This window comes from Vicugna pacos, chromosome 16 (assembly GCF_048564905.1).
Source record: "Vicugna pacos chromosome 16, VicPac4, whole genome shotgun sequence".
NCBI classification, from domain to species: domain Eukaryota; kingdom Metazoa; phylum Chordata; class Mammalia; order Artiodactyla; family Camelidae; genus Vicugna; species Vicugna pacos.
Genome location: NC_133002.1, coordinates 4,677,084 through 4,703,281, shown reverse-complemented (window position 1 = coordinate 4,703,281; position 26,198 = coordinate 4,677,084). Strand labels below are relative to the sequence as shown.

General features: G+C 32.8%; 1 protein-coding gene across 18 annotated transcripts in view; it reads left to right on the top strand.

Moving 5' to 3' along the window:
* BCAS3 (BCAS3 microtubule associated cell migration factor) overlaps positions 1-26,198 on the top strand; it is a 480,755-nt gene that overhangs the window by 98,627 nt on the left and 355,930 nt on the right. For all 18 annotated transcript variants that reach the window (XM_015247130.3, XM_015247132.3, XM_072940262.1 and 15 more), the window contains exons 8-11: positions 119-226; positions 3,437-3,513; positions 14,357-14,433; positions 18,800-18,883. In XM_015247130.3, the coding sequence (XP_015102616.2) occupies positions 119-226; positions 3,437-3,513; positions 14,357-14,433; positions 18,800-18,883 (346 nt within the window). The remainder of the gene's footprint in view (positions 1-118; positions 227-3,436; positions 3,514-14,356; positions 14,434-18,799; positions 18,884-26,198) is intronic.

The window sequence follows — 26,198 nt, the reverse complement described above, 5'->3', positions numbered from 1 at the left end:
TATATGTGTTTTTGATACTTCCAATCAATTTGCTTATGTTATATTAAGAAGAAAATGTAGAGTTTATTTTATTGGCTCTCCCACCTTTTTAAAAATAATTTTTTCTTTTCTTTTTTAGGACAAGTCCACCGTACTGTTGTGTGGATCTCTATTCACTTCGTACTGGGGAGATGGTCAAGTCCATTCAGTTTAAAACACCTATCTATGATCTCCATTGCAATAAAAGGTGAGCATCTTTTCATGACATTCTTTTGCAAGATAACATGACTCCTGTGCATGTAGACCTTTACCAATATCATTGACTTTGATATCATAATAATAAAAAAGTCACTAATATGCCTTGTGAATTCTGCGAGATAGAGTAGCTCTTAAGATTTCTTAATGAATGTTTTCGAACTTCCCGTCTTGTCCCATTAATAGATTAAAAGTGAAATGGGAAAGAATAAAAAGTATCTGAGGAAACATATAAAGGTTAAATATTGCTTTGAGGAACCTTTTACATGTATAATATAACATAAATACATATGTGTGTGTGTATATATATAATGTACGTTCATCTTTATGTTTACTGCTTTATGATGTGAAATGTACTTTTCTTGGTAGCATTCATCAAAATAAAGCATATTTTTGAAATGTAAAAAAAGCTTTTAAATATTCTTATTCTTTTACATTTCACAATGGACCTAAAAGAGGGTCAAAATAGACTTATCTTCTTTAAAATCAATTTATTAAAAATCTTAACAAAAATATTCAGACCTAGTGATAATGAAGAATTAATTTATATAACCATAGGACATTAGAGGATAAAAGGGCCTTGCTATTTTTAAAAAAGTTTTTTTGTTAAGAGGAGATAATTCAGCTCATTTATTTATTCTTACAGGAGGTACTGGGGATTGAACCCAGGACCTCATGCATGCTAAACATGCATTCTACCACTTGAGCTATACCCTCCACCCTAAGATCTTATTACTGAACAGTTTCCCTTTACATTTGAGAAAACTGAAGCCCCTTGATGTTGAATGTCGTATGAAGGTCATGGATGCAAAATATAACTCTTTCATCTCATCACAGAGCAAACACATGGAACATGGAAAACAAAATATTTTATGCTCTGCCAATAAAGTAAATTTTATAGCAGAAGACTCTCAGGTTAAATTTTAAAGAGATATTTCAAGAAGTGCTTTAGAAATGTTGAACGTAAAAGGGTAAAGACATACCCGACAAATACAAACTAAAAGAACACATAGGCTTTGATACTAATGATAGATATACTTGAATTCAAGTATAAAAATATGAGACAGGACAAAGAAAATTTGTTCAGCAATAGTGTGCAAATTCATAATGAAGATCTAGTTATTATGCATGTTTACACTTCAAATAATATCAGACTCAAAATTGACATATGATGTAGGAGAAATACTATTATTTCTGGGATAATGTAATTATCCAGTGATACATCAAATCGTTCAAATCAACACTGCTATATGGATTGGTCCAGTAGATAATATATTAAACCTAGAAAACTATAACAATAGCTCTTCTTTTTAGTGTCCTTTGTGCTGAAATAGATTACCTATTATTTAGCCAAAGAGAAACTTGAACACACTTGAATAGAGAGGTAAGTTCAGCAAGATTTTTAGATCATAACTTACTTGTATAAATGCAGTGAAGTTTTAAAATAGTATTTCTTACATTATTTTTTAAGTATGTTACAAAGGCTATGAAGGGCAAAGTTGGTTTTTTTCCCTCAACTCTCCAGTTCTTCCAAGTATTGCAAATCACCAAGTATTTCTGGTGATGCCCATGAAAATACAGTTTCGATTGACTTTTCTAACAGCAAATATTTTTGTGTTTATTTCTTTTAATTTTGGCCATGAAATAATGAACACATTTAATGTTTTCATAGATATAAAGTACCTTGAAAATTAAGAAAATTCATAGTCATCAGTATAGTCATCATAAGTAAAGGAATGATTGTGAAACTTGTGTAAAAACAGATGCAAGAGTGGTAATATGAAGTATCAGTGAAAAGTGGAAATGAAATTCTTTGGATTTTTTTTTTGATATAGCAAAGGTTTGTATTATACCTGCATTTTTTTTTAAAAAAGAAAAGCTATATGAAGTTACGTTCCCACAGAAAAATCTGTTGATTTGGATACATTGTACATTTTTTTGGGAATTGATTTTCCAATTAGAAATTGTATGAGTTCAAATGTGTAGAAGATTAGAGGAAAAGTTATCATGTGGATTTCAGTCTGTTGCATAGAATTTGCTCTATAAAATGTCACATCTGATTCACAAGATTTCCCTGGTTAAATTTGCTTCCTGCCCCGCCCCCCCCCCCCCAAATTAGCAGTATGGTATAATTAGTCTTTTAAACTTACCAATATTCATAATACATTAAACCTTCTTTGGTGAAATCATTTTGTGTATTACTGTGTTTTGGGGGAATGGTTGCTGCATTATATGAAAACTTCATCTCTGATTTGTCTTTTTTGCACTTTTTCTCATTGAGTTTGTCACCTTATTATGGATCTAATGATTGGTTGGTTTCTTAAATACTATGACAGAATCATTTATTATGTATTGTCAGCTGTGTTAAGGATTTTGTTCTGCATCTGATAATGAACAAGATTAATAAAGCATGCGTGTTAAATAGAACATTTTAATTTTTTCCCCATCCATCATTGACATCTGTTACTTAGTAGGTTTATCTCCCCCAAATTTGGAAAAATAAACTATGTGTATGTTAAATATTTAAAAACAGTTATAAGGAGCAGTACTCTAAAACGTGGTTTATAAAATAACTTCATTTTGGATGCATTTTATTTCCAAAAATTTATAATTCTTTTCCTAATTATTTATGAATCCTGGACTCTGGGAGAAAACATTGTTCATACAGATTCTGATTCACTATTTTAGTCAGAAATGACTCATTTCACTGAATAGCAGTTGTCTGAGCTTCCTTCCTTCTTTTTCTTTTTTCCTCTTGTGTTGGGAAATTCAGCAGTCTTTTTAAGTGACAGGTTATATAAATCCATTTTATGTTTAATTCCATGACTTTGAGTCAGCAGTGGAAAAACACTTTTAGTAAATAGCCAGCAGTTCATTGATCTCATACATTCTTAATGAAGATAGATTCATTTTTGATTTGTAATGAATGAAAATAAAATTTTTCTTTGAGAAAAATACTTTTTTGAGGTGTAGTTTGTTCTCCTGTCACTTTTCTTCCTCAATCTTGCCTATCTTGATTATATTAAGGATTGTGTGGGGGGTTATTTTTACAGTTAAGAGGCAGATGTTTCTAGCCTAAATGTAAGAAGTGTTTGATTTTTAAAATTGCTTTGGTAGATATTTAAGTCTAGATTATTTAACTTATGATTCAGTTTATAGGATTTCACATTAATCTTTTATGTTTTTTTCTCTCCAATTTTAGGATCCTTGTCGTAGTATTGCAGGAGAAAATTGCTGCCTTTGATAGCTGTACTTTCACGAAAAAATTTTTTGTCACAAGTATGTACCAATTTGATTTATTTCCTATCATATGCATCGAGTTTATACTACTTGCTTGATAGAATCAGCAGCTAATTGGAATCATAACATTAGTATTTCATGGTTATTCAATCACTGTATTTCTCTATTTCTGTGGAATCTTGTTTAGTAATATAATTTTATGGTATATATGTTCAACCCCACAACACATTTTCTTCATATTACTAAGGAAGCCTTGTCCTATACCTCAGTTTCTCCTTGAGTAGTTGTGATTAATTTAGGTTCATAGAGCTCTGTTATATTTTCAAAGCAGTTGATGAATTATATAATTAATATAACATACTGTGTACAAAACTGGATTATCTCTTTCCTTTCCCCCTGCCTCTCCTGACTCTCTGCCTGGATGTGAAGAAATAAGCATAGAATCTGGATCCAAACACACACACACACACACACACACACACACACACACACACACACTCCATGTGTTGAATACTGAGTAGTAGACATTATCCCTCTCTGATAGGCGCTCATGTTCTATATGTAATTGTATACATTGTATAATATATTATACTATATAACACACACACACATATATATAACACATAATAATTCATTGTGATACATAGTTTTTCATTTTGTAAACTATGAAGAAGAATATGCCAGCTTGTCTCCTTGATGTTATAAGATCTAAAGATGGATTAATGGAGATCATGTTCTTTGAGATATTTTTGTTTTATCACAGAATCTAATGTACACCATTTACAAATTTATATTAGTATCTCTAGCACCTAGGACACTGGCTGCCACAATATAGGTGCTCGTTAAATATTTCTTGAATAAATGAGTGCATTAACCCACTTATCAGTCAGTTATGCTGATCAAAAATTTACTGCTGTTTAATAATATTAAATACAATTTATTAAGCAGAAGTCTTCTATTGTTATAGCTATATGTTAAATTGAAAGTGGGGCATGTATTTGTTAACATCTTCATTCACAAATATAGTATATACATATCATGGTAAGCTTTGGATATTACATGGCCTGTTTTAGCATATTAATTCTTTGTTCCTATACAAATCTTATATATATTGCATTTTAATTGTATCACTCATTAATTTAAATTAAATTAATTAAATTAATTAACACAGGTAGAGAACCTACCTAAGAAACCGTGTGTGAATCCTCCCCTTTCTACTAAATGTGTGGGCTCCAGAGGAGTGAATCAGAGCAGGGTATGGACATTTAAGTGTGGTTATGACACCAGGTTTTCCGGAGTATTTGTCTTTATGTCATCAATATTCTTCTGTTCTTCATCGTTAATCAAAGTTATGCATGTCTTGACCTCTGCAAAATTAGACATCTCTGTTGTGATTCCATTTCATTTTATAATTTAAAAAATAAAGATAGCTCTTGCTGCTTCAGCTGAGTGTTAAATTGAGGAAAACTCTCAAACCATTATTTGTTAAGATAGTTTATTTAAATGGCAATGTATGTTTTGAAATTTAAACCGTATTTAAACATTTGGCTGTACTGCACTGTGTATGTTAAAGTAATATTAAACTTGCCAGTACATGTAATTTTCCTTCATTGAAATGAATGCTAGGATATAAAGTCAGTTGTCACAGCGACTAACGGGGAGTTAGTATATACAACTAAGTTAATAATGGAGATTATTTATAGTGCATATTTATGTTTTTTTTTAGTGAATAGATTAACCGTATGGATTTTCATTCATTTAATACCCACCATAGACTTTTAAAATAAAAAGATTAAACTTTATTGTAAAGGAATAATTCAGAATAATTAATTTTGTGTATTAAGCTTTAAATAATTAGATTTGAAGGACATAGGCTTTTAAGTAATTTTGATACATTGGAATGAGAATAGCTTTTCACAATACTCTGTTCTATTGGAGAAAATTTATAATAATAGTAACTTTTAAGCTTAGATGATCTAATTAAATTTTGCATAAAATCGTGTAGATATAGCCTATATCTTTAATTGTATACATCTACTTATGAGTGAAATTTGTTTCTAATAACGTGAGTATCTGTCATTTAACTAGTGGCTAATAAAAGTGGATTTGTTTCAATCAAGGACCTACAAATAAGAATTTAAAAATACCTTCAGTACTGTATGCTATAAATGGAATATATTTTTAAAAAGTTTTGTTTTTATACATTGATGATATCTGCAGCTTTTCTAGGAGAGTATTTTGCAGGCTGAGATTTTGCAATAGAATGTCGTTTTGTAATGTGACTGGAGTCAACTTACAGAAAATATGTAAAGCTTTTGAATCAATTGGCAGAATCTATATAGAAACTGACACATTAAAGAAATTTCATATTTCGTGGGAGTCTTTCTGTACTTTCTCAATTAAACCATTTATGGTGGAAATAAGAGTGCAAATACCTTTAAGGAGAATAAGAGACAAGAGTATGTATTCTTAGTTTTCATCTTACTTGAAAGTATGAAGTACTTGCAGAAAGAAGTTGAATTTTTAGTCACCTTAAAATGGTTAAGTGTACCTTTGCTTTTCAATAATTTTGCTTATTTGATACATAGAGGTATGGCAAAAATACTATATTTTATTAAATTACTAAGGCCATTGATAAACCATTTCATCTCCTATGTCTTTTTATTTTAAGTTTTATTTTGGGGAATATAAACAGTTATTTAAAGGAAGTAGTATAAGGAACCACCATGTACTTATCATCTAACTTCAACAGTTTTCAACTTATGGACAATCTTCTTCATTTAGACCCTCCCCAAATTATTTTGAAGCATATCCCCGACATTTTATAATTTAACCTATTGTCTAAATGGTAAGAACTTCCAAATCATTATTTCTGTATTACCAAATGATCAAAACGTTTATCATCTAAACTGAGGTCTTCTGATTTGAGCAAATACTGTACTTGATTTAACCCTGGTCAGTAAGTATAAACTTGTACTTTTCCTTCCAACTGAACTCTCAAAGTTCTTGGCATAAAAAAATCCTTCTTTATCAAAGTCCAGTGTCCTTGCTCAGTCTTTATTTCTAGACTTGCATTAGTCTCAGTTCTTTGCAAGTGCTCTGTTGCTTTGTTTTCCTGCCTGAAATGACCCTTTGACTAGCACTCTCCCACCACGGTGTCTTAATCCTACGTATCTTTCTGGCCCCAGTTAGATGGTAGTTCTTACATGAAAAATTTCCTGATCCCCTTAGCTGAAAACAGCCTTAACTTCTAAATCCCCAAAGACAGCAATTCTCAAATCCTGTCGTCAGAACACTAGATATACCTTTCAACGTGCTCTGCAAATCAGGATTTCTGGTCAAACAGATTTAGGAAATGCTGCCTTCTCATGGAGGATGGCAATGGTGATTAGCTTTTAAATCTGTTTAAATTTATTTATTACATTTCAATATTTCCCAGATTTATTTGATTACAGACCTCTTTTTGTTACCTAGCATCCTTTGGGAATGCTTTTTTAACATGTAACCTCTGCCTCTGTTAACGATATTTACTTTCTATCTTATTGTATGTGTTTTCTGTCTACTTGTTCTATCTTTGCCACTAAGCTGTAAACTCCTAGAGAGCAAAGTTATTCTTCTTGACTTGAACTAAGGAAGTTAGATCCATCATGCAAGGTATAATATATCCAGTATGTTCTAGCTAATTTAAAAATATTTCTGATGCTTATTTTTGCTTCTTATAATAATAAAACTTAATCTGCTAAATATGAAAACATTTATCACCTTATTTTCTAGTTTCAAAGCATCAGTGTGATTCTTTCCCCAGATGTTTATTTAGCCATAATGGTTGAGAATGTAATACAACTCTGTCAAAAGTTATCAGATGAAGAGGAAAATTGTTCATATAGGATATGTACTCATCTCTAGGGAAAGTGATACAGATTTGAGCTGGAAATTTACAGTGTTTTTTTGGTATTTAAAGGAATAAATATATGTATGCATATAAGAATGAGGTTTCTCTCTTACATATCATATGGAGTAAATCCAGAACTTTTCTGAAGTATGAGTTTATTTGAAAATTATGTCTTTGTGCTCATCAGCTCTTGAGTATCTCTCCACTAACTGGGTTAGTGTTTCCCCTTTCGGGAATAGGAACTTCTCTTTTAAAAGCTTTAGCAAGCACAAGAGATCAGTGGAGTTTGACAAAAATGAGTGGGAGACTAGTTGTTATTACTCTTTCTTAATGCTTTTGTTTTTTCTTTTTTGGCGAATATTCTTTTAGGTCTTTGCCATGTAGACCTAAATGCTTCCCTCTGTAATGCTGAGCCACTGAACAGTTGAGACAAGTATTAGTCTCTCTTGTATTCTGTGAATCGTTGATAGGTTAGAAGCGAGCTGGAGGGATCAGCAGGGTTTCTGTTGCTGCAGTCAGGTGCTTTATAAGTGGCGGGCAGCTTATCAGTACATCCTGGTCAGGTGGCAGGGGGCCCACCAGTAGTCAGTTTTCAGTAATTTCAGATCCATTATGATTATCACTTATTCTGTCAGTGCGGTGTTTGTAGAATGTCTCTTGTGGTTTGGGGAGGTCGAGAAGTTTATTTAGTGTGGATTTCGTTAAATGTGTGTGTTACCTAAAATGTTGAAAATGGGATAGTATAAAAGTATAGCTGTCACTTCATGGTGTAAATAAGTGTGGTACACTATGTACGAAAACCCAGTGATATCTTTTGAGGACGGGTGTCCAGTATAGTTGTCTTATGAGAATAGGACTGGAAAGGGGTATGAGAGGGGACTTTGGGGATTCTGTAATGTTCTATTTTTTGTTTTGGGTGATGCTTTTATGTATGCATATGTTTACTTTGTTGATTTGGGTATTTCTTTATGTATATTATATTTAATTGCATAGTTTACATTTTAAAAGAGTTCGAAACATATCATCAACAACAAAAGTTTGTGACTTCTCTCCTCACACGCTGCATGCTGTTCATTGTAGAATTTCGCAGCAGGTCTGCCCTAACCCTTCCTCTGTGAATACCCTGGCCAGTAGTACTAATACATCTTATTTTATACTTCCGTTAAGAAGTGTCTCCTTCTTAGTTACATTATTTGACTTTACTTGGAAACCAGATTTATTTGAGTGATGTTAGGTTTGTAAGATTGATGATATTTGGCAAATGTTTGCACGAAGAAATTTAGCTTCTTTTCTTTGAAATACAGCTTCACCTTAAGTAATTTTTACCAATATTTTGAACAAAATTCAACAAGACCTACTATTTAAAGTCAAGGAACACATGAAGCCATTTCCTAACTTGAAGAAGCTCTGCACTGCCCCGAGTCCCCACCCCTCAATTCCTTTAAACAGCCTGAAACTTTTGGCAGGTTGTGTGTTTCTCTGAATTTGGCTCATCGCAGACACATAAACCACTCTTGCCTGCGACAGTGAGCAGGTACGGGATGTGGGACTGGAGGACAGGGGAGCTGGTGGACATACATTGCCTGTGCCACATATCTTTTTCCATTGATTAGTTTCTAGTTCTTAAAGAACTTGTACCAAAGCCCATGCAGAGGGACAGATTCTTACTGAGGGTATTGTGTTGCTCACACAAGCGTTTAATTTCTGAAAGAGTTTGAAAAGCTCCTGGGTAACGCACTTGTGGGTGCCTTAGCTGTGTGTGTGCACAATGACGAGACTGTAAGAGAAGCAGAGGTAGTTGTGTTCATCAGAGAAAGCATCATGGGAATTGATGCCAAAGGCTGGAAGGGTCAGGTAAAGAGAGCTGGTAGAGAAGTGGGAAGGGAACACGGCCAATTAGATGAGAAAGGAGACACCTTTGTATTTAGCTAGACAGAAAAGGTGGCCTCGAGCAGCTGTCTGATGTGGAAATCCAAAACCCATGTATGATTAAGAAGACAAAAGACAAAGACTGATAGATGTCATTAGCAGTCATTTCCCGTGTGCTTAAATTGAGAGGTAGATATGAAGTCTCCAGAGAGACTAAAGGGTTGTATAGTAAGTAAATTTTTCCATTGGCATCTGTTTTTACTTTGAGGAAGGAAATTTATTCCTTACAATTCCAGTGTTATTTCTTAGTGTTAAGTACATGTGTTACATTTGCAAATGTAAAGAATGTATTTAAAGAATCCTTAAAATTCAAAATTATTTTTAATTTTGGGAACAGGAGCCTTTCTTTTTCTGTTTAGAAGCAAATTTGTAACGTTGATACGAAGTGATTGTCAAGTTAACGTGACATCTAAGGCCAGTTCAACTTAAAAGTCAGATCTATCCCCGTTCCCATCTGCATACAATAGACTGGACTGCCATGATGTTTTCATAACCCAGGCGGGGGAATGATACAAAGTAGACACTAAATAATATGTGTGCAGTGAACTAACCCATGACTTTCCTGTTCTCTGCACATAATTCCCATGCACTGAGCCTTGGAATGGCAGTACTCTTAAGATTCATGATGTTTCATAGACATAAAAATTAAATAAAAGCAAAAATCAGAAGTTTAAATTCAAAGCTCATAGAACCTTGAGAGTGTCATTAATCAGCTCTAAGATGGTCAAATAAATCTTTGAAGTGGTATTTAATATTTTGTATGCTTATATATATTTTTGGAGAGGGTGTTCATAGTCCTTCTTGAACTTCAGTCATTTTAAGGTCTTTTGTGACTTGTGTCTTTTACGGAATGTAGTTGATATAATTATATTTATTAAAGAGCAGTTTTACGTTCATAGCAAAATTGAGCAGAAGGTGCAGAAGTTTCCCATATATTCTCATCCCCCCCATATGTATAGTCTCACCCTTTATTGCCTCCCCGTACCAGAGTAGTACATTTGTTACACTTGATGAACCTACATTGACACGTAATTATCATCCAGAGTCCATAGTTTATTTTAGGATTCACTTTTGGTGTTGTCCACCAGTGGGTTTGGATGAATGTACAATGAGATACATCCATCACTGTAATAACACAGAGTATTTTCACTGCCCTAAAAATCCTCTTTGCTCTGTTCTGGAATCATGGCCATCTGAGATTGGCTTATTTCATTTAATAATGTTAGATTTCCTCCATGTTGCTACCCAACGTCAAGATTTACATAAAACTACAGTAATCAAGACAGTGTGGCATTGGTTATTAATATGATTATAGATATCATATTGGTATCTCACGAAGTAGTGTCTGATTATAGTTTTGATTTGCATTTCCCTGAGCTAATGATGTTGAGTGTATTTTCATGTGCTTATTTGCCATCTTACATCGTCTTTGCCAAAATTTATATTGAGTTATTTGTCTTTTCATTATTAAGTCGTAATAATTCTGTTTATATTTTAGATACAAGTCAGTTATCAGATACATATTTTGCAAAACTTCCCTTCTGAGGGTTGTCTTTTCTTTTTCTTGGTGGCATCCTTTGAAAAAAGGTTTTAATTTTGATGAAGTCCAGTTTATCCATTTTATCTTTTATCACTTTTACTTTTGGTGTTACAGCTAAGAAAGCATTGCCTAATCTAACCATATGAAGATTTACCACTGTTTTGTTCCAGGAGGTTAATACTTTTAGCTTTAAGTCTTTGATTCATTTTGAGTTCATTTTTGTATGCAGTGTGAGGTCAGGGTCAGTTTCATTCATTTGTGTGTGGATATCCAGTTGACCTATCATCATTTGTTGACTATTCTTTCCCCATTGAGTTGTCGTGGTAACTTTGTTGAAAGTAAATTGACCATAAATGCAGACATCTGTTTTTTCAAAAAAAAAAAAAAAAAAGCTGAAGTCTTTTGAGTTGTCCTTTCCAAGAAAAATAAGACAGTGTTACAGAGAGTAGTTAAATCCTTTGTTTTTCAAAATAAGTTCAGGTCACCTCCCCATAAGGACCAACATTCTGGGAGGATGCCATCTAAAACTGTATCAGTCTCATGAGTCTTCTTAATTACTTTTTCAGTTATAGAAGCATCTTCAAGTAGTGTGCTTTTTGTCATGGATTTTACCTTTATTCGCATTTGGAAACCTGAGATTTTTAATATCCAGCTCTCTTTTACTTTGTTCACAAACATTGTAAACATGTTAGAATTAGTCCTAGTATTATAGAGGTTCGGGTTTTTTTTTTTTTCCCTTCACTTGTTTTCAAAGTTTAGCTGGAGGCAATGGTTAATCTTTAAAGGAGTCATGCTTATAAAGTTGGGATAGTTCTGAGTGGCTGATGGTCTGCTGATTCCAGCTGTAAAATGTTTTTTGGAGAGCAGAAAAACAATTTGCTTTCATTCCAGTACACTGTAATTCTTGAGGTCCACTGGCTTTCTAAAAACATTGACTCAAAAAGTGAAATGTGGGGGGGAGGGTGATAGCTCAGTGGTGGAGCACATGCTTAGTGTGCATGAGGTTCTGGGTTCAATCCCCAGTACCTCCATTAACCAAAAAAAAAAAAAAAAAATGAAATGAAGAATTGTAAACTATATTTTCCCTTCGTATCCTTTAGTATATGAAGATGAATATACTTTTTTTGTAATAAATAATATACTTGTTTATTGAGGTAAAATGATTATCGGAATTGACTGAGAATTAGATTATGCTAACTTTAAAGTTTGGAAGATTAGCTACCTCTAATGTAATGCCACAGTTCACCAGTATTTATTTTTGTTTTTCATTTGGTTCTTTTTTCCATGACATTTGATATAAAATGGGAAATTTTTTTAGAAAGCATATTTATGCTCATTTCTCCAGTTCTGAAACTATGTATGGAATATGTGTATACACATATATAAAAGTACATTTTGGTATGAATTAGATGGGAGTGTAATAATGAAATCTAGTATGTAAATCTTGTGTGATATATGTTAGAGTGTGTTTCTTTGTACTACTTGAGTGGGCCTTTTCTCTGTGTATATGTCCATAATATGCATTCAGTGGTTATAGTAACATCAGTTACCCGGAAGTCGATTTTCCCCAAACCCAAAACATTCCAAACACAGCCCTTTAATCTCTGAAATATACGAACAATGCAGTACAGTACACAAATTGTTTTTTTAAACAATGAGCAAAAAATTAGAAAGCTTATACCTTTTATTTTATATGACATGGTCTTTCTCTTAGGATCATTGTCTTTTTTATAAGTTCTTTACCTTTAAAAACGAAAACTTAAAATTGATGACAGTTGAAGGAGCTGGAATAAAAACTAGTGTGTAATGGAAGGAAAAGCAATGGGTGCTTCTTTAGTGCTTGTGAACACAGCAGCATTATCATTTTAGAATGACCACCATTCCTACTCAAGAGGCTTTCTGAATTCAGAGAAGCACGTGATGTACATTTAAGAAAAATTTCTTAATGAAAGATCTGGCTCTTTGGCAAGCACGCTATTTGAAAAAATATTTGCAGAATGTTCTTCTGTAAATGACTTTTTTTTTTTTTGCCATTGTGTCTTATAAATATGCTTTGGTCAATTTAGGTGCACTGTTTAATTCATTCAAACATAATTATTTAGCTATTTTTCAAATATTATTCTAGGCAGTGGAGATTCAGCAGTAAATAAAAGACAAAATACTTGACCTTACATATCCCTCTTTTCAGGTGACAGGGAAATAGAAAAAAAAGATCACAGAACATATGAATTATTTTTATTTTGACAGCATATATGTAACTGTTCCTCTTAAGATCAGTGATAGACTGGGATTGTCTGCTGGTAAGGTATTTTTAGGTGTGCAGTTCATGGTATTTAGAACATGCTATGTTTTTTTCCTGTTATGCTCATGTGTTTCATGCATGCTATTTGGCTGTTTATTTTGCCATGGGAAGAAAAGGTTATTGTTATAAAATGTTGTCTGTCTCATTATTGTATAAATTTAGATTCCAAATTGAGATATAAACTATGAAATAGATAACGTCAGTTTGATCCTCTAGTGTATATTCTAGAGAAAAACCTTTGTGAAAATATAACCAGGTACTTGTGGAATGATAAACGAGGAATTCTTTAGATTAGGCTTTATGTGTTCTTTGATTCTATAGTCTCCTTTGAGTAGTCTTTTACAAACAGTTTTGCGAGACAGTAGAATATTATTTCGTGTAGTTGACAGCTGAGGGCATTATACTCAGAGACCTTATTGGCATTGTCAGGATGGGAGATGAGAGCCTCAGGGATGACAGATACCACTTCCTTCACTGAAGTGTGTTATGTCTTGGTTAGTAGAGTTCAGGAAGATGGCACTGGTGTTTCCCTGCATGGATGGTGTCCACTGTCTGGAGTATGTGATTTGTTCTTTTTGAAAGAGGAGAACGACAAAATAATTCTTCCTATTAGTTTGATATTGGCTGGGCTGAAAGCAAGGAGAGTACAGTTGAATGCCTATTGTAGATGCATAGAACTATGTAAATTAGTTCCCCAACATCTGCTGATGCACCCATTGTGAATTACTTCTCATTGGCTCCATACTTGCTCTCCTTCCTGATCCCCCATCCCCAATTATTGTCATTTCATTTTAGGTGTATGTTTTCCTTATCTTTTACCCTTAAATTCCTGAAGCGATTGTATCCTTTCTCTTTGCTAAACATTTTTGCTAGACTTGTGAAGTTGTAAGCTTATAAACTCTAAAAATTCTTCTTGGCTTCTTTCTCTTGTTCTAGGAGTAACTGTGTAAAATGCCCAATTTTTGTTAGAAGTGAATGTCAGTTCTTCCTAGATTTATTTCTTACTGGAACAGAATCAAAGCCAAAAGGAAACTGCAGCAGAGGAAAAAAATGATCCCCATTTAGCTATTAAAATAATGACAAGTGTTATGGGAATTTTTATGTGAAACTTGGAAAAATAAATTTGTTTGATTGTTCTGTTTTTATGGCATCAAAATATGATGCACCAACAGAAAAACTGATTAAGAAATTTCTTACTCTTGCCATTGAAATTTTTCAGGCTGCTACCCTTGTCCCGGGCCCAACATGAATCCTATTGCTCTTGGCAGCCGCTGGCTTGCTTATGCAGAAAACAAGGTAAGGCAAGGAAGGGCCCGTGTTGGAATATTTGTAATGGAGCGACCCATAATGAATGTTGAACTTACTCATTGGTTTTCTTGTTTCAGTTTTGTTTTAATAGGGCACCCAATAGCTGTCCTGTCTTTCTTATTACTTAGTGTGCATCTAAATCTAAACAAGTGTTCTGTGGTCCTCTTGCCTTTTTTTTTTTTTTTTTTTGTGGTCCTCTTGTCTTAATTAAGCCACAGGTGCATACATTCTGTTGATTTCTTTCAGTTAAATCGGTTTCACTTAGCCACTAAGGCCATCGTACTAAATGAAGATACATTTATATGCTGAAATTTTTACTTATGTTTTTAACTCAAAGCAAAAGACATAATCTTTTTTATGCCGTTTAGTGCCCTGCATGCACATGTAAAATGAAATCTAAAAGCTACTCCAGAATTCAAAGAAGATGATACTTTTTTGTTTCATTTTTGTTTGTTTTTATGGTTATTGGCATATTGAGAATAATATGAAATAGTATCTACTGAAGAGTTCTTGACTCTCTAGCCTCTGGAATTCACCAAATCAAGACACTACTGAAGAAAGGTACTTATCTAGATGAGTTCATTGATGCTTTCCCCCAAATTATGTCTGCTATGTACAGATATTTTGCATCACACTGATAAATACTGCTGTATTTATACTCTGTCATGTTCTTTCTCTTGATATCTCATAAAAATAGTTCTTTTCAAGTTAATTCTTTTCAAGCAAGGCTAGAGATGTGCAATCCAGTATGCTGACATAATAGTACCTTCTAAAGTTTACTTCTGTAATAAATTCCCTAGAGTGCTGGAGACATCCAAGAGAAAAAGAAAGAAATTGCCCCTTGGCTCTTGTAGATGTATTGTCACACGTGGAAGACTATACATTTAGAAGTATAGGTATTATGCCAGTAGTTACATATTGTTTTCAAACAGAAAGAACTTCCTTCTTAGATGCATAGCGTGAATGTGTGCTTTTATAGAGATATGTGTCAATAATATCTAGTGTTACATACAAAGACTAGAAAGCGTAGTGGCATTCACAAGGAGTTTCCTAATCCGATGGTCATACCATCCTTTGGAAGAAATAGTTCCAGAGAAACATTTTTGTGTGGCATTTACATAAGGGGTAGTATTTTTTAACAGTTTCTGATTGTTGTAGCATTTGGGCTGAGTGTGGAACTGCAAAATTGATTTAAATTTTTCAGCAACAATCTCTTTCAGTGGAAGTTTTCTTTGACTAAAATTTTAAGCAAGAGACCATGTATCTAGATTGGAATTGTTTTTCATTACCTCTTTTAAAATAACTGTTAACCTGGAAGACTTATGGAAAGTTTACAAGAATAAATATGGTACAAATAGCCTAAAGTATACTCATGTACTCTTTACTCAGATTGACCTCTGAATTATTTCAGGTTTGCACATATCACATTATTCCAAAATACTTAGATTATCAGCCAGTTTAATATTAATAAATTACTTTTATGTATTGTACCATGCATATTCCAGTTTAGTCAATTAACTCTACTATGTCATTTATAGAAATTTTTTTCCTGTAGTGCAGTGTCCACTCTACAATCTGGTATTATATTTTTTAGGAATGTCCCTTTCATTTTTCATCTTTTACAAGATGGATAATTTTGAAGACCACAACCCTCTGCTTCTACCCACTATTCTATTTTTCTTTATTGGAAGGATTTTTATTTTGAGGTTTGTTTTTGAAGTTCTCTCTTAATTATATTCAGGTTCTGTATTTCTGGCTGGAATCCTATGTGAGCGTTGTTCTGTACTTCGCACGGCATCACATCTGGACGTGCATGATATACATCTGTCCTTTATTGATGATGCTAATTTTGTCAAGGTCTTGTCCAGTTTCTGTAGTGAGTAATCACTGTTTTCCCCCCTTGTAACTAACAAATAATGTAGAAAGACCATTCTTATATCCTGCTTTTCATCAAGATCTTAGCCTAATTTTAGCATCCATTGTTGATTCTTGCCTGAACCAGTCTTTACTATGAAGATGGCAGATGAATGATTTTCCACTTTCACTCTCCATATTTACCAGAAGGCATTTGGCTTTCTATCTTTTTAACTTTCCCTTCTTTTCTATCTTTCTGTGTCTACATTTTCAAAATAGACTCATGGATTCTTGTTATTTCAGTGGCTTTTAATACTTGTGCACCTGTATATACACATAGACACAAACATTTTGGGAGTGAAGAGTTCATATTTTGTCCCCTATTTCCTATATATATGTCCTTTGTTTTAATAGGAGACCATAACATCAGCCAGTAATATTTTCCTCATTTCTTCAATCCTGTAATATAAAAAAATTACAGAATTCCTTGCTCATACCACTACAAAAGTCAAACCAACTAAAATGATAAAAAGACTTCAGGATTTTCTTTTCCTTTGACTTTCATTACTGCCTAAAACCCAAGGTATGCAATCAGATACTGTATTTATAGGTTATTTTGGTTAGTTTGGCGTTTATCCCTCCTTTTCTACCTTCCTTCATTATTGTTACAGTTTTCATTTACTACGTAATTGGGGACATTTGTTTTTATTTTTGTTTTATTTATATGCTGATGTACTTTATCATGTATTTTATATCTGTTTGCTTATTTGTTTGTTTTTTGTTTATTTATTTATATTTCCCTTTCTTTCCCAAAAGATAACAGTGTGTGTGTGTGTGTGTGTGTGTATGCGTATAGTGTTTTGTACATTGCTTTTTTCACTTATCAATATTTCCTGGAATTTGGGCCATTTGATAGTTTTAAACTACAAAAATTTCTAATTTATCTTTTTTTTTTTGTTTGTTTTTTGATGTCCTGAGATGCAGATATAATTTCCTAATGAGTTTAAACTAATTGCTGGCTTAGTTATATTTATGTAGACATGCTGACTCAGTTTTAGTTGACTTGAAAAGGTGACAGTATTGCTTGTTTTCACATATTTATTCTTGATTATTTTAATTATCTGAGGCAAGGACAAGATGATTGTATTTCCAAGACAATGTCTTTCCTTGCATTTGCTGCAGGAGGCAGCAGAAGGATAATTTTCTTAGTTGTTTGAATGTGTCTTTGTGAATGAATAAATGAGTGAGTGGGTGGGTGAGTGAGTGAATGAGTGAGAGAGATTCTTTTCATTAGCTAAAATGATCACTTTTCAAACTCCGTCCCTGTTTTCGCCTCTGTGAAACTGCATTTGCCAGTCACCTGTGATTTGGAGAATTCCTCACCACTGACCTTGAATTTTACTTAAGCAACCATTCAGTGAGGCAGCTTAACGTCTCATGTCAGAGTTTTAAAGATATTCTGTTATAAATATTATTATTGTCTTAAGGGATTTTTTAAAATATAAAATCAGTGATGGAGAAAATTTTAATTTTAAAATAAAAGAACAAATGGTTTCTTTATATAATTTAAAACTAGGTTTAAATTATATAAAGCATTTTTAAATTTTGAATTATATTAAGCATTTTTTGTTATATTTTGGGAGAGAAAGACTGAATTCTATAGGCTTTTAATAATTTATATCATAATTTGGAGTTCTAATAGTCTACTACTACTATTATTATATTACTATTATTAAAAACTTAAAAAATCTGATTTTTTTTTCTTTTCTCTCCTTTTTTAAAAACTAAATTTAGGAAGTGTAGGAGCCATGGAGAATTTAGTTCTGGTTTATTTCTCAGCGCATGAGAGAATCATGCATGTCAAACTAGTGATTCACTTTGAAAATTGGCAGGTTGATTTATTTATGTCAGACATGAATAAGGGCATGTCTTTTTCATACTAATGGTAAAACCAGTAAGCCCTCTGAAGTGGACAGCTACTATATGTGTCAGAATTGATTTATGCATAATTTGTGCCACTTTCCCACAAGCACAATTGAAAATGGAAATATGGCAAATTCATTTGTCTATTTTTTAAAGTTTCCTTTTTCAATCTTTTTGTAGGAATTAAGAGGACAAAACTTCCAATTTGCTAGCATGTTAAATATTTAATGTTAGGAAGTCAGTCTTAGTCCCTTGATTATGTTTCTAAAATTTATTTGTGGAAAGTCTGCCAGGTCTCAAATCCTTCCATTTCAGAGTTTATAAATTCTTAAAGACTATTCATCTTGTAATTAAAAATCGTATTTGAGCATGAAACTGCCAGAGCGGCACCAGCAGGCTATAAAAAGGGGTAAAAGTGTCTCAGCAGGGCTTTTAGCTGTTTGTCTGAAAAACACTCATGCAAACATTCCCACCCTGTACCATCATTCTGCACGGTAAATAAGCTCCAGCCTAAGAGCCTGTAGAGTTAAACAGTTTAATAGAAATGGCTTTCTGGTCTCTCTCTCTCTCTTTCCAGTTGATTCGGTGTCATCAGTCCCGTGGTGGAGCCTGTGGAGACAACATTCAGTCTTATACTGCCACGGTCATTAGTGCTGCTAAAGTGAGTACCCAATTGTCTCCGGGAGTTGTGATTATGCTAAGTAAACGATCCTGATTCTCTCCCGAAGTGTATTGAGATTGTCCCTTCCCTTTTCATTCACAAATGTCGAATGGGCTTAAGAAATAACTCAGAATTATTTTATCAAGTGAAGAGAATTCATGACCAAATGATTATGTATTTTATCTCTTAAGGTTCCTAAATAATGCTTTGTTGTTATTAATGATTATAGGGTTTGTATATACCAAGTTTAAAATATTGAAGTTGGCTATGTAGATCAAAGCCTGTAATCTAATTGATACCACTTTGGAAAGAAGCTTTACTTACATGTTTTAAGTAGTTACTTCTGGCTTCCTTTTTGGTGCATCATTGTACCTATACTGACATCCTTTTGCATCCTTGAACATTTATGAATCTTCTTGACATAAAAAGAATATTATTCCTTAGGAAAACTTGAGTGAGACCCCTGGCACATTCAAAGATCCTTTCATGACACAGAGCTGCCCCCTGTGTGTTTGTCAAGTGAGTTCTTTTTTGTGTACACGCGAGGGTTAATTTTGATGATGGCTCGTAAACTTTATGCTGATTAAAAGGTATTCATATAATCACCAGCCTTTTGAATTGTGAAGTATACAACAAAACAATTCCTGTAATAGGGATGACATAGTGAATCTAAATGACAGCATGTAATAGAAAGCACAACTGTTCAGAACAGAACAGCAGTTTAAAGCAAACCACAGGGAGGGAATCAAAGGTCACACTGTTTTATGTAAAACAAACACAGAAATACTTAAAGATTGATCACAAATGCTTGCACAGTATGGTCCGATGAGAGAAGCATTACGTATTTTTGACTCGGAGGGAAATATTGAATGGCTTTATGCTTGCTTATAGCACCCTATACTTTAGATTTCTGAATCTTTATAAAAATTGCTTGCTTTGTTCCCACTGTGTATGACAAAATTGTGATGGTTATTTCAGTGAAGAGAAATCCAAGACAGAATTATCAGACAGCATCAGTGTTATTCAGTTAGTTTGCAACAGACCCACAAAACGTGCCAGTGAGATTGCACATTAGATTCCTTTCCGACTTGTCTGTGGCACACACTTTCTTCAGGGTAGCTTATGGTATTGTCATTCTGAATAATTTTTAGTTATGAGACAGAGGATAACTTTTCAGCTCTCGTTTGCTGTAATTATGTGTTTTTTTATGCCTACGTAAAAGAAAAGTGACCTGCCTCATTCAGTAACTGTTTAGCTGTTAGCTGAAAGTAGACTTGATAAAGTGAGGCTAGACTTAATATCCTTTGAAAAGAACAAGTCCAAACTCCCCACTTTTCTACATGGCAGTATTGTGAACTGGGAAGAATTCTTCTGCATTTAAACTCTGAAGAAATTACGTTGATGATAACACCTTACTCCAGTTAATTTCCCACAGGCTGCTGGTCTCCAATGGAATTGGCGTTGATTGCAGTCCACTGTTAGCTCTTGGATGTGAAACGAAGATCATTCTACAACTGACAAGATTTTAGGAAAATAATTTGGCTGTATTTGCAAAGAAATCTCAAGCTATTCGTGGTTTTTAACTCAAGAGTCCATAAGTACAAAGAAAATGATTACATAAATATAAGAAAAACATTACAATGACAGTATTACACTCTTCTGTAGAATAAAAATGTATGTCTAATAAAAGAATATATCTAATCTTATAGATAAGACAATATATAAGATTCTGACATTAACTCTGGAATAAATTGATTAATGTTTAATTTTTTATTTAAGTGCTTTTGTCTGATTTTAATGCTTACTCATGTTCTTGCCTATAAATTTATAAAGTGAAGGAAAAATATAACCGTGAATGCAAAAGTTTCCCATTTCTCATTAGTTTTAGTAAGTTCAGTCATATATTGTACCCTGGTCTTTTAACTTATTTAACTTAAATATTATGAAATATTTTTGAAAATATTTTCCTTATACATTTATGTAATCATTTTCTTTGTACTTATGGACTCTTAAGTTAAAAACTGTGAATATCTTGAGATTTCTTTGCAAATACTGCCAAATTATTTTCCTAAAATCTTGTCAGTTCTAGAATGATCTTCATTTCACATCCAAGGTATGGATATTTTACATAGGGAATATTTGAAAGTTGGGATGGTTTCCCCTTCAAATATAATTTCTCCTAGTAAGTTATTGGATGTCAGAAACTTTCTGGGTAAATTAACCTTCTGAAGTATTAGCAGTTCCATGGTAAGGGCATGAAAATGTAATTAAGTAGTATAATTATAAATATATTCTTTTTTTTTTTTACTATTACATTATGGGTTATACTCATATTTGTTTGTTCACTTGTGAAAATCTATCATGATGTACACTTACGATTCCTATCCTTTGCTGTATAAATGAGTAAAAAACTTAACCAAGGAAAGAAAAATCTCACAAAGATAACTTCAGATCTGGAAACCTTCTGCAGAGAATTCTGTCTAACGCTTAGAAATAAACAATAACATAAACAACACGAATTTACTGTATAGCTCAGGGAGCTATATTCAGTATCTTATGATAACCTACAATGAAAAAGAATTTGAAAAAAATATATAACTGAATCACTTTGCTGTACACCTGAAACCAGCACAATATTGTAAATCAATTATATGTCAATTAAAAAAGAGAATAAACAATGACAATATTACACTCTTCTGTAGAATAAAAAGGTATGTCTAATAAAAGAATATATCTAATCTTATTTTATGATGCAAGATTACTTTGAAATTGAAAACTTGACAAGAGTGTTATGAAAAAGGAAAGCTACAGACCTGTCTTTCTCATGAACACAGATTTGAAAAATTCTAAACAAAATTCTAGTGGAAAAAAATTAATATACACAGAGGGGTAATATGTATTGGGATAACTCTGCATTTTAAGGCTGGTTTCTTACTCAAAGTCAGTGAGTGTAATTTGCCACAAGAACAGAATAGAGGAGAAAATGATGTAATTATGTCAATACATGTACTGAAAGCATTTGATAAAATCAAACACACATGCATCGTTAAAACATTTTAAATAGTGATAGCTTCAGGTTCTCTAGAATTCCATTTTTCTCAAATTACCAAACTATTTAAACACAGTAAGCATGGCCATTATAATCTGTTTCTGATCACTCCAATATTTTGATTTCTTTTGGATATATTTTTGTTGTTTGGTGTTTCTGTTAATTCTCATTTATGATGTCTTGGCTCCTTGTTTGCCAGAATTGATTTTAAAAAATCTTTAGAAACATCTTCAAGTTTGGATGATACCAGAGTTCTGTGACAGTCTCAGGCTTGGATGATCTTAATCCAATTTCAGGTATTGAGATTACTTAAATTATTTAAATAAAGGTCACCTGAAATAGCTGTGAGAGCCTGATTTCTACAGGTTATTTCTATTGTGTGTCCCTTTATGTTCCAAACCAAACCATAGAGGGAAAGTCACCAGGTAGACCCCCATGAACACGACCACCTAGTTCCACAAGTGAATAGAGCACCACTCAATCTCTTAGAAAGTCCCCTCTAGAATGTGTAAATGCATTTAGGCCTAGATACCAGCTAAATCCACATGTCTGGATCTCCCTGTTCTCTTGGAATTGGACCTAGTAACTCATCACTATCTTGTTAAATATTCAGTGCCTTAAGAGAGGAAAAAGCAAATTCTCCCCAGTTTTCCTACTTGTTTTCATTGGTAGAACTGATCTGATTTACCTAGCCTGTCATTACTGAAAATAGAAAATAAAATATCTCATCATTTCTTAGCATTTCAGTCATTTCTAGGTAATAAGATATTTTTTTGAGATATAACATAGAAAATGTCTTAAAAGCCAGTATAATACTTGATCCTTAAGAAAATATTAAATCATGGCCTTTAATAGAGTAGTCAGTAATATTTTTTTCTCTATGATGACAGCTTCTATGTGGCTTAATAGAGGTTAACCACTTTCTTATATAGAAGGATTATTTATTAAATTAAGTTTTTTATGTCTCATTCAGTTGTAAATATAAATATATTAATTGTATATGTGCTTGGATCTCCTTAGAGGAAATAATTTTTTAAAACATGTTCTGAATTTTCAAATAGCACTTAAATACTCATTTTTCTACTTAAAATTTTTTATTTTTGTTTTTCCAAATAATTCATTTGGCTTTCCTTATAAATAATATAATAAAGATGAATTCTCTGTGGTAGTGTTGAAGGAAAAAATTTAATATTGAAATTGTTCAAATTGGATTATTTTGAAACATTTATTAAATCATTGGTCTGTATTTTCTAGTTACCCTGTAACTGTCCTATTTGATTTTTCCTTTTAATGGGTTTTAACCCCTGTGTGATAAATTGATTTAATAAAAATGCCTGTTTTCTCTTGTTATCTGATAACTTCTTAATGACAACTAACAGCTTTTTTGAGAGAGCAGCACCATTAGTACTAATGGATAGGGAGGACACTGATATGGCAGGAGAAAGGCTAAAGATAACTAGTGACCCTGTGGCAAATCTGTCTGCAACAGAGCAGAATAAGGACCATGCTCATTTGAATTTTTCATCCTAGTAGATTATCTGACACTTATGTTACAGTCTTATGTCCAGCACTTTTACAAGTACAGTTTAGTTCTGTGAATATTCTTGTAAAGGTTATTTGAGAGTATAAAGAACTTTTTAACAATTTAGATACTTCAGATTGTGAGGACATTCAGTTCAATCACATAGCCATTTGGCCAAATTGGATTTTTTCCCTAATTTTTGTTAAGCCTTCATCATTTTTTGTATGTGTTTGAGGAAATCATCAGGTATGTACATAGCCTTTCCATTAAAATCTACTGAAAAGACTAATTACTGTGAGGTGATTTAGGTATGTAAATATGGTTATTGAAAACTGTTAAATAATAACATATTATATATTTCTTCTGGTCACCAGTGCTCAGTGATGTATTTGATTGTAATATGGAGACAAATTTCCCATAGAATCAAATGTCTTCACAAATGTAGAAAACTTCCAACATCCCCTCTCACACCCTGCATTAGATCTCACTGGAAAGTTAATGAGCTCTGATAGACAGTAATGTCTTGTCACTTACCATACATAGTATACATCTGATGACTGTTAAAATATGAGTTTAGATTTGTGTCCACTAATAAGATGATCCCACCAAGTATTCATAAGGTTGTTTTTTTTATGTGTGTGTGTGTATGAGAAATACCATTAAGTCTTCCTGTAATATGAATCTTTGACAATGAAATACACTACTCTGTCTTTCTCCTCTTTCTGGAGTTTTTTCCTTGTTCTCTTATATTAACTTTCCCCTTCATCTTGTGGTTTGCTCTGGTACATTACTTCCCACTTTCTGTGTGCTCCAGTTATTTCAGTTTTATTCCTATTCATTGGTATAAGAGCATGAAATAATAGGCTCAAGGGCAAATAGGGAGGATATACAACCAAAGACTTTAAACCTGAAAGGCATTCCTTTGATAAAGGGATCGCTCCGTTTAAGTGGGAGCATCTCCATTAGCATTAATGGAGCTGGTACATCAGCGGAGGCATCTCAGAGGTTAATCAGGCTTCCTGGCCAGCTTTTGACATCAATACACTGTGGCGCCTGATTTTGTTGGTCCTTCAGAGGCTTTCTTGACAACACTCTAACAGACTTTGTGTAAGTCATTTCTTGTGAATTATTGAAACAAATGTTTGGCTGCTAATTGAGGAACACTAATGTGTTTTATAATCACTGCAGTTTGGGTTTTTAGCACTAAACAAAACAGTAACAATTGATTTGTGGCTTTTTCTTGGTTTCAGTCCACTGTAAGTTATATCATTTTGCTTGAATTCAGCAAGTGACTTTGTTGGTCATTTTATTTAAGTATTTATTAGGACACACTATTGTGGTCTTCATTTTCCCTTTTTTCCTTCCCAGTGTATGTTTGTGTTCTGAAATCATGAAGCAGTAACAGGAATAGATTACAAGGCAATACTGGGTAGCAGTTAAAATCAGGCTTTGGAGATAGACTGTCCTAGTTTCGAATTCTGGCTTTGTCATTGGCCAGCTGTTTGAGCTGCCATTTTGCTTAACTTTACTGCAGCCTCAATTTTATTTTCTATAATTCTGAGGTATTTAAGGAAATCTATACAGGTCATATATGTTAAAGAGCCTTGACCAATCCCAAGTTCATAAGAAAGGTTCCATGTAACATGGCCATACAGTAAAATAATATATTACTACTGTTAGTTATATGGCATTTTAATAGATAGTTTCTTTGGAAATATGTTTCCTTTTTAAAATTTCAATCTGACTATTGCTTAAATCACATTTAGGCCTTTGTAAACAACCTTTTTTGCTTACCATTTATAAATTAATATTTGAAATGCTGTTTATGTAATAATTTACACTTTTAAATTTACCTATAGCATATGCCAGAATATTGGTGAACATATTTTCCCATTATTATTTTTAAAAGCAAGTGACTTTATTGAAGATTAATTTGAAGTATTTTAATAAGAACTTTTCCTCACAATGTAAGAATTAGAAAAAATTATTTCTGAATGTGTGTCTAATATAGATAATTTTTGAAATGTCCATGTAATCTGGATGACTTATTCTGGCGCCAGTGATTAGATCTTCTATGAATCACATAAACATTGTTTTAGCTTTCTTCCCTTCAGACAAAAAAAGAAAAAAACCTGATACTTAACATTATTGTTTGTTAATGCGTATGAAAGTAATCAGATGATGAAATTCATATAAAAGAAAAAATACACATGAATTATTAGTTTTATCTATTTATTTAAATGAAGTGGAACCGAAATGTTATAAAACATCTTAAGTTGTATTTTTATTTTTTTTAGAGGGGTAGTAATTAGGTTTGTTTGTTTGATTGTTTGTTTGTTTATTTATTTTTTAGTGGAGGTACTGGGGATTGAACCCATGACCTCCTGCATGCTAAGTATGCACTCCACTGTTAAGCCATAACCTCCCCCTTATCTTTAATTAAATTGTTTTCTGTTACCAGAGAGCTAGTTTTGTATGATACTTCATTCATCCAGTGATAAGTAGCTTAGATGGAGACTGTATTTTCTATATGCCAAATCTAGATGTAGAATATTATGTAACATCATATTGTATATTTAATTTGGAAGCAAATTATTTCCCGCAGAGGGATTCTACCAATGCCTCAGTCTTTTTCATGCTAAAAAGTAGACTTATAAAAAATAGTTTTAAAATATTAAAAAAAGAACAGCAAATAGTTTCTACTTTTTACTCTGTCACGTGTTTTAAGTTATGTGCATTGAGGA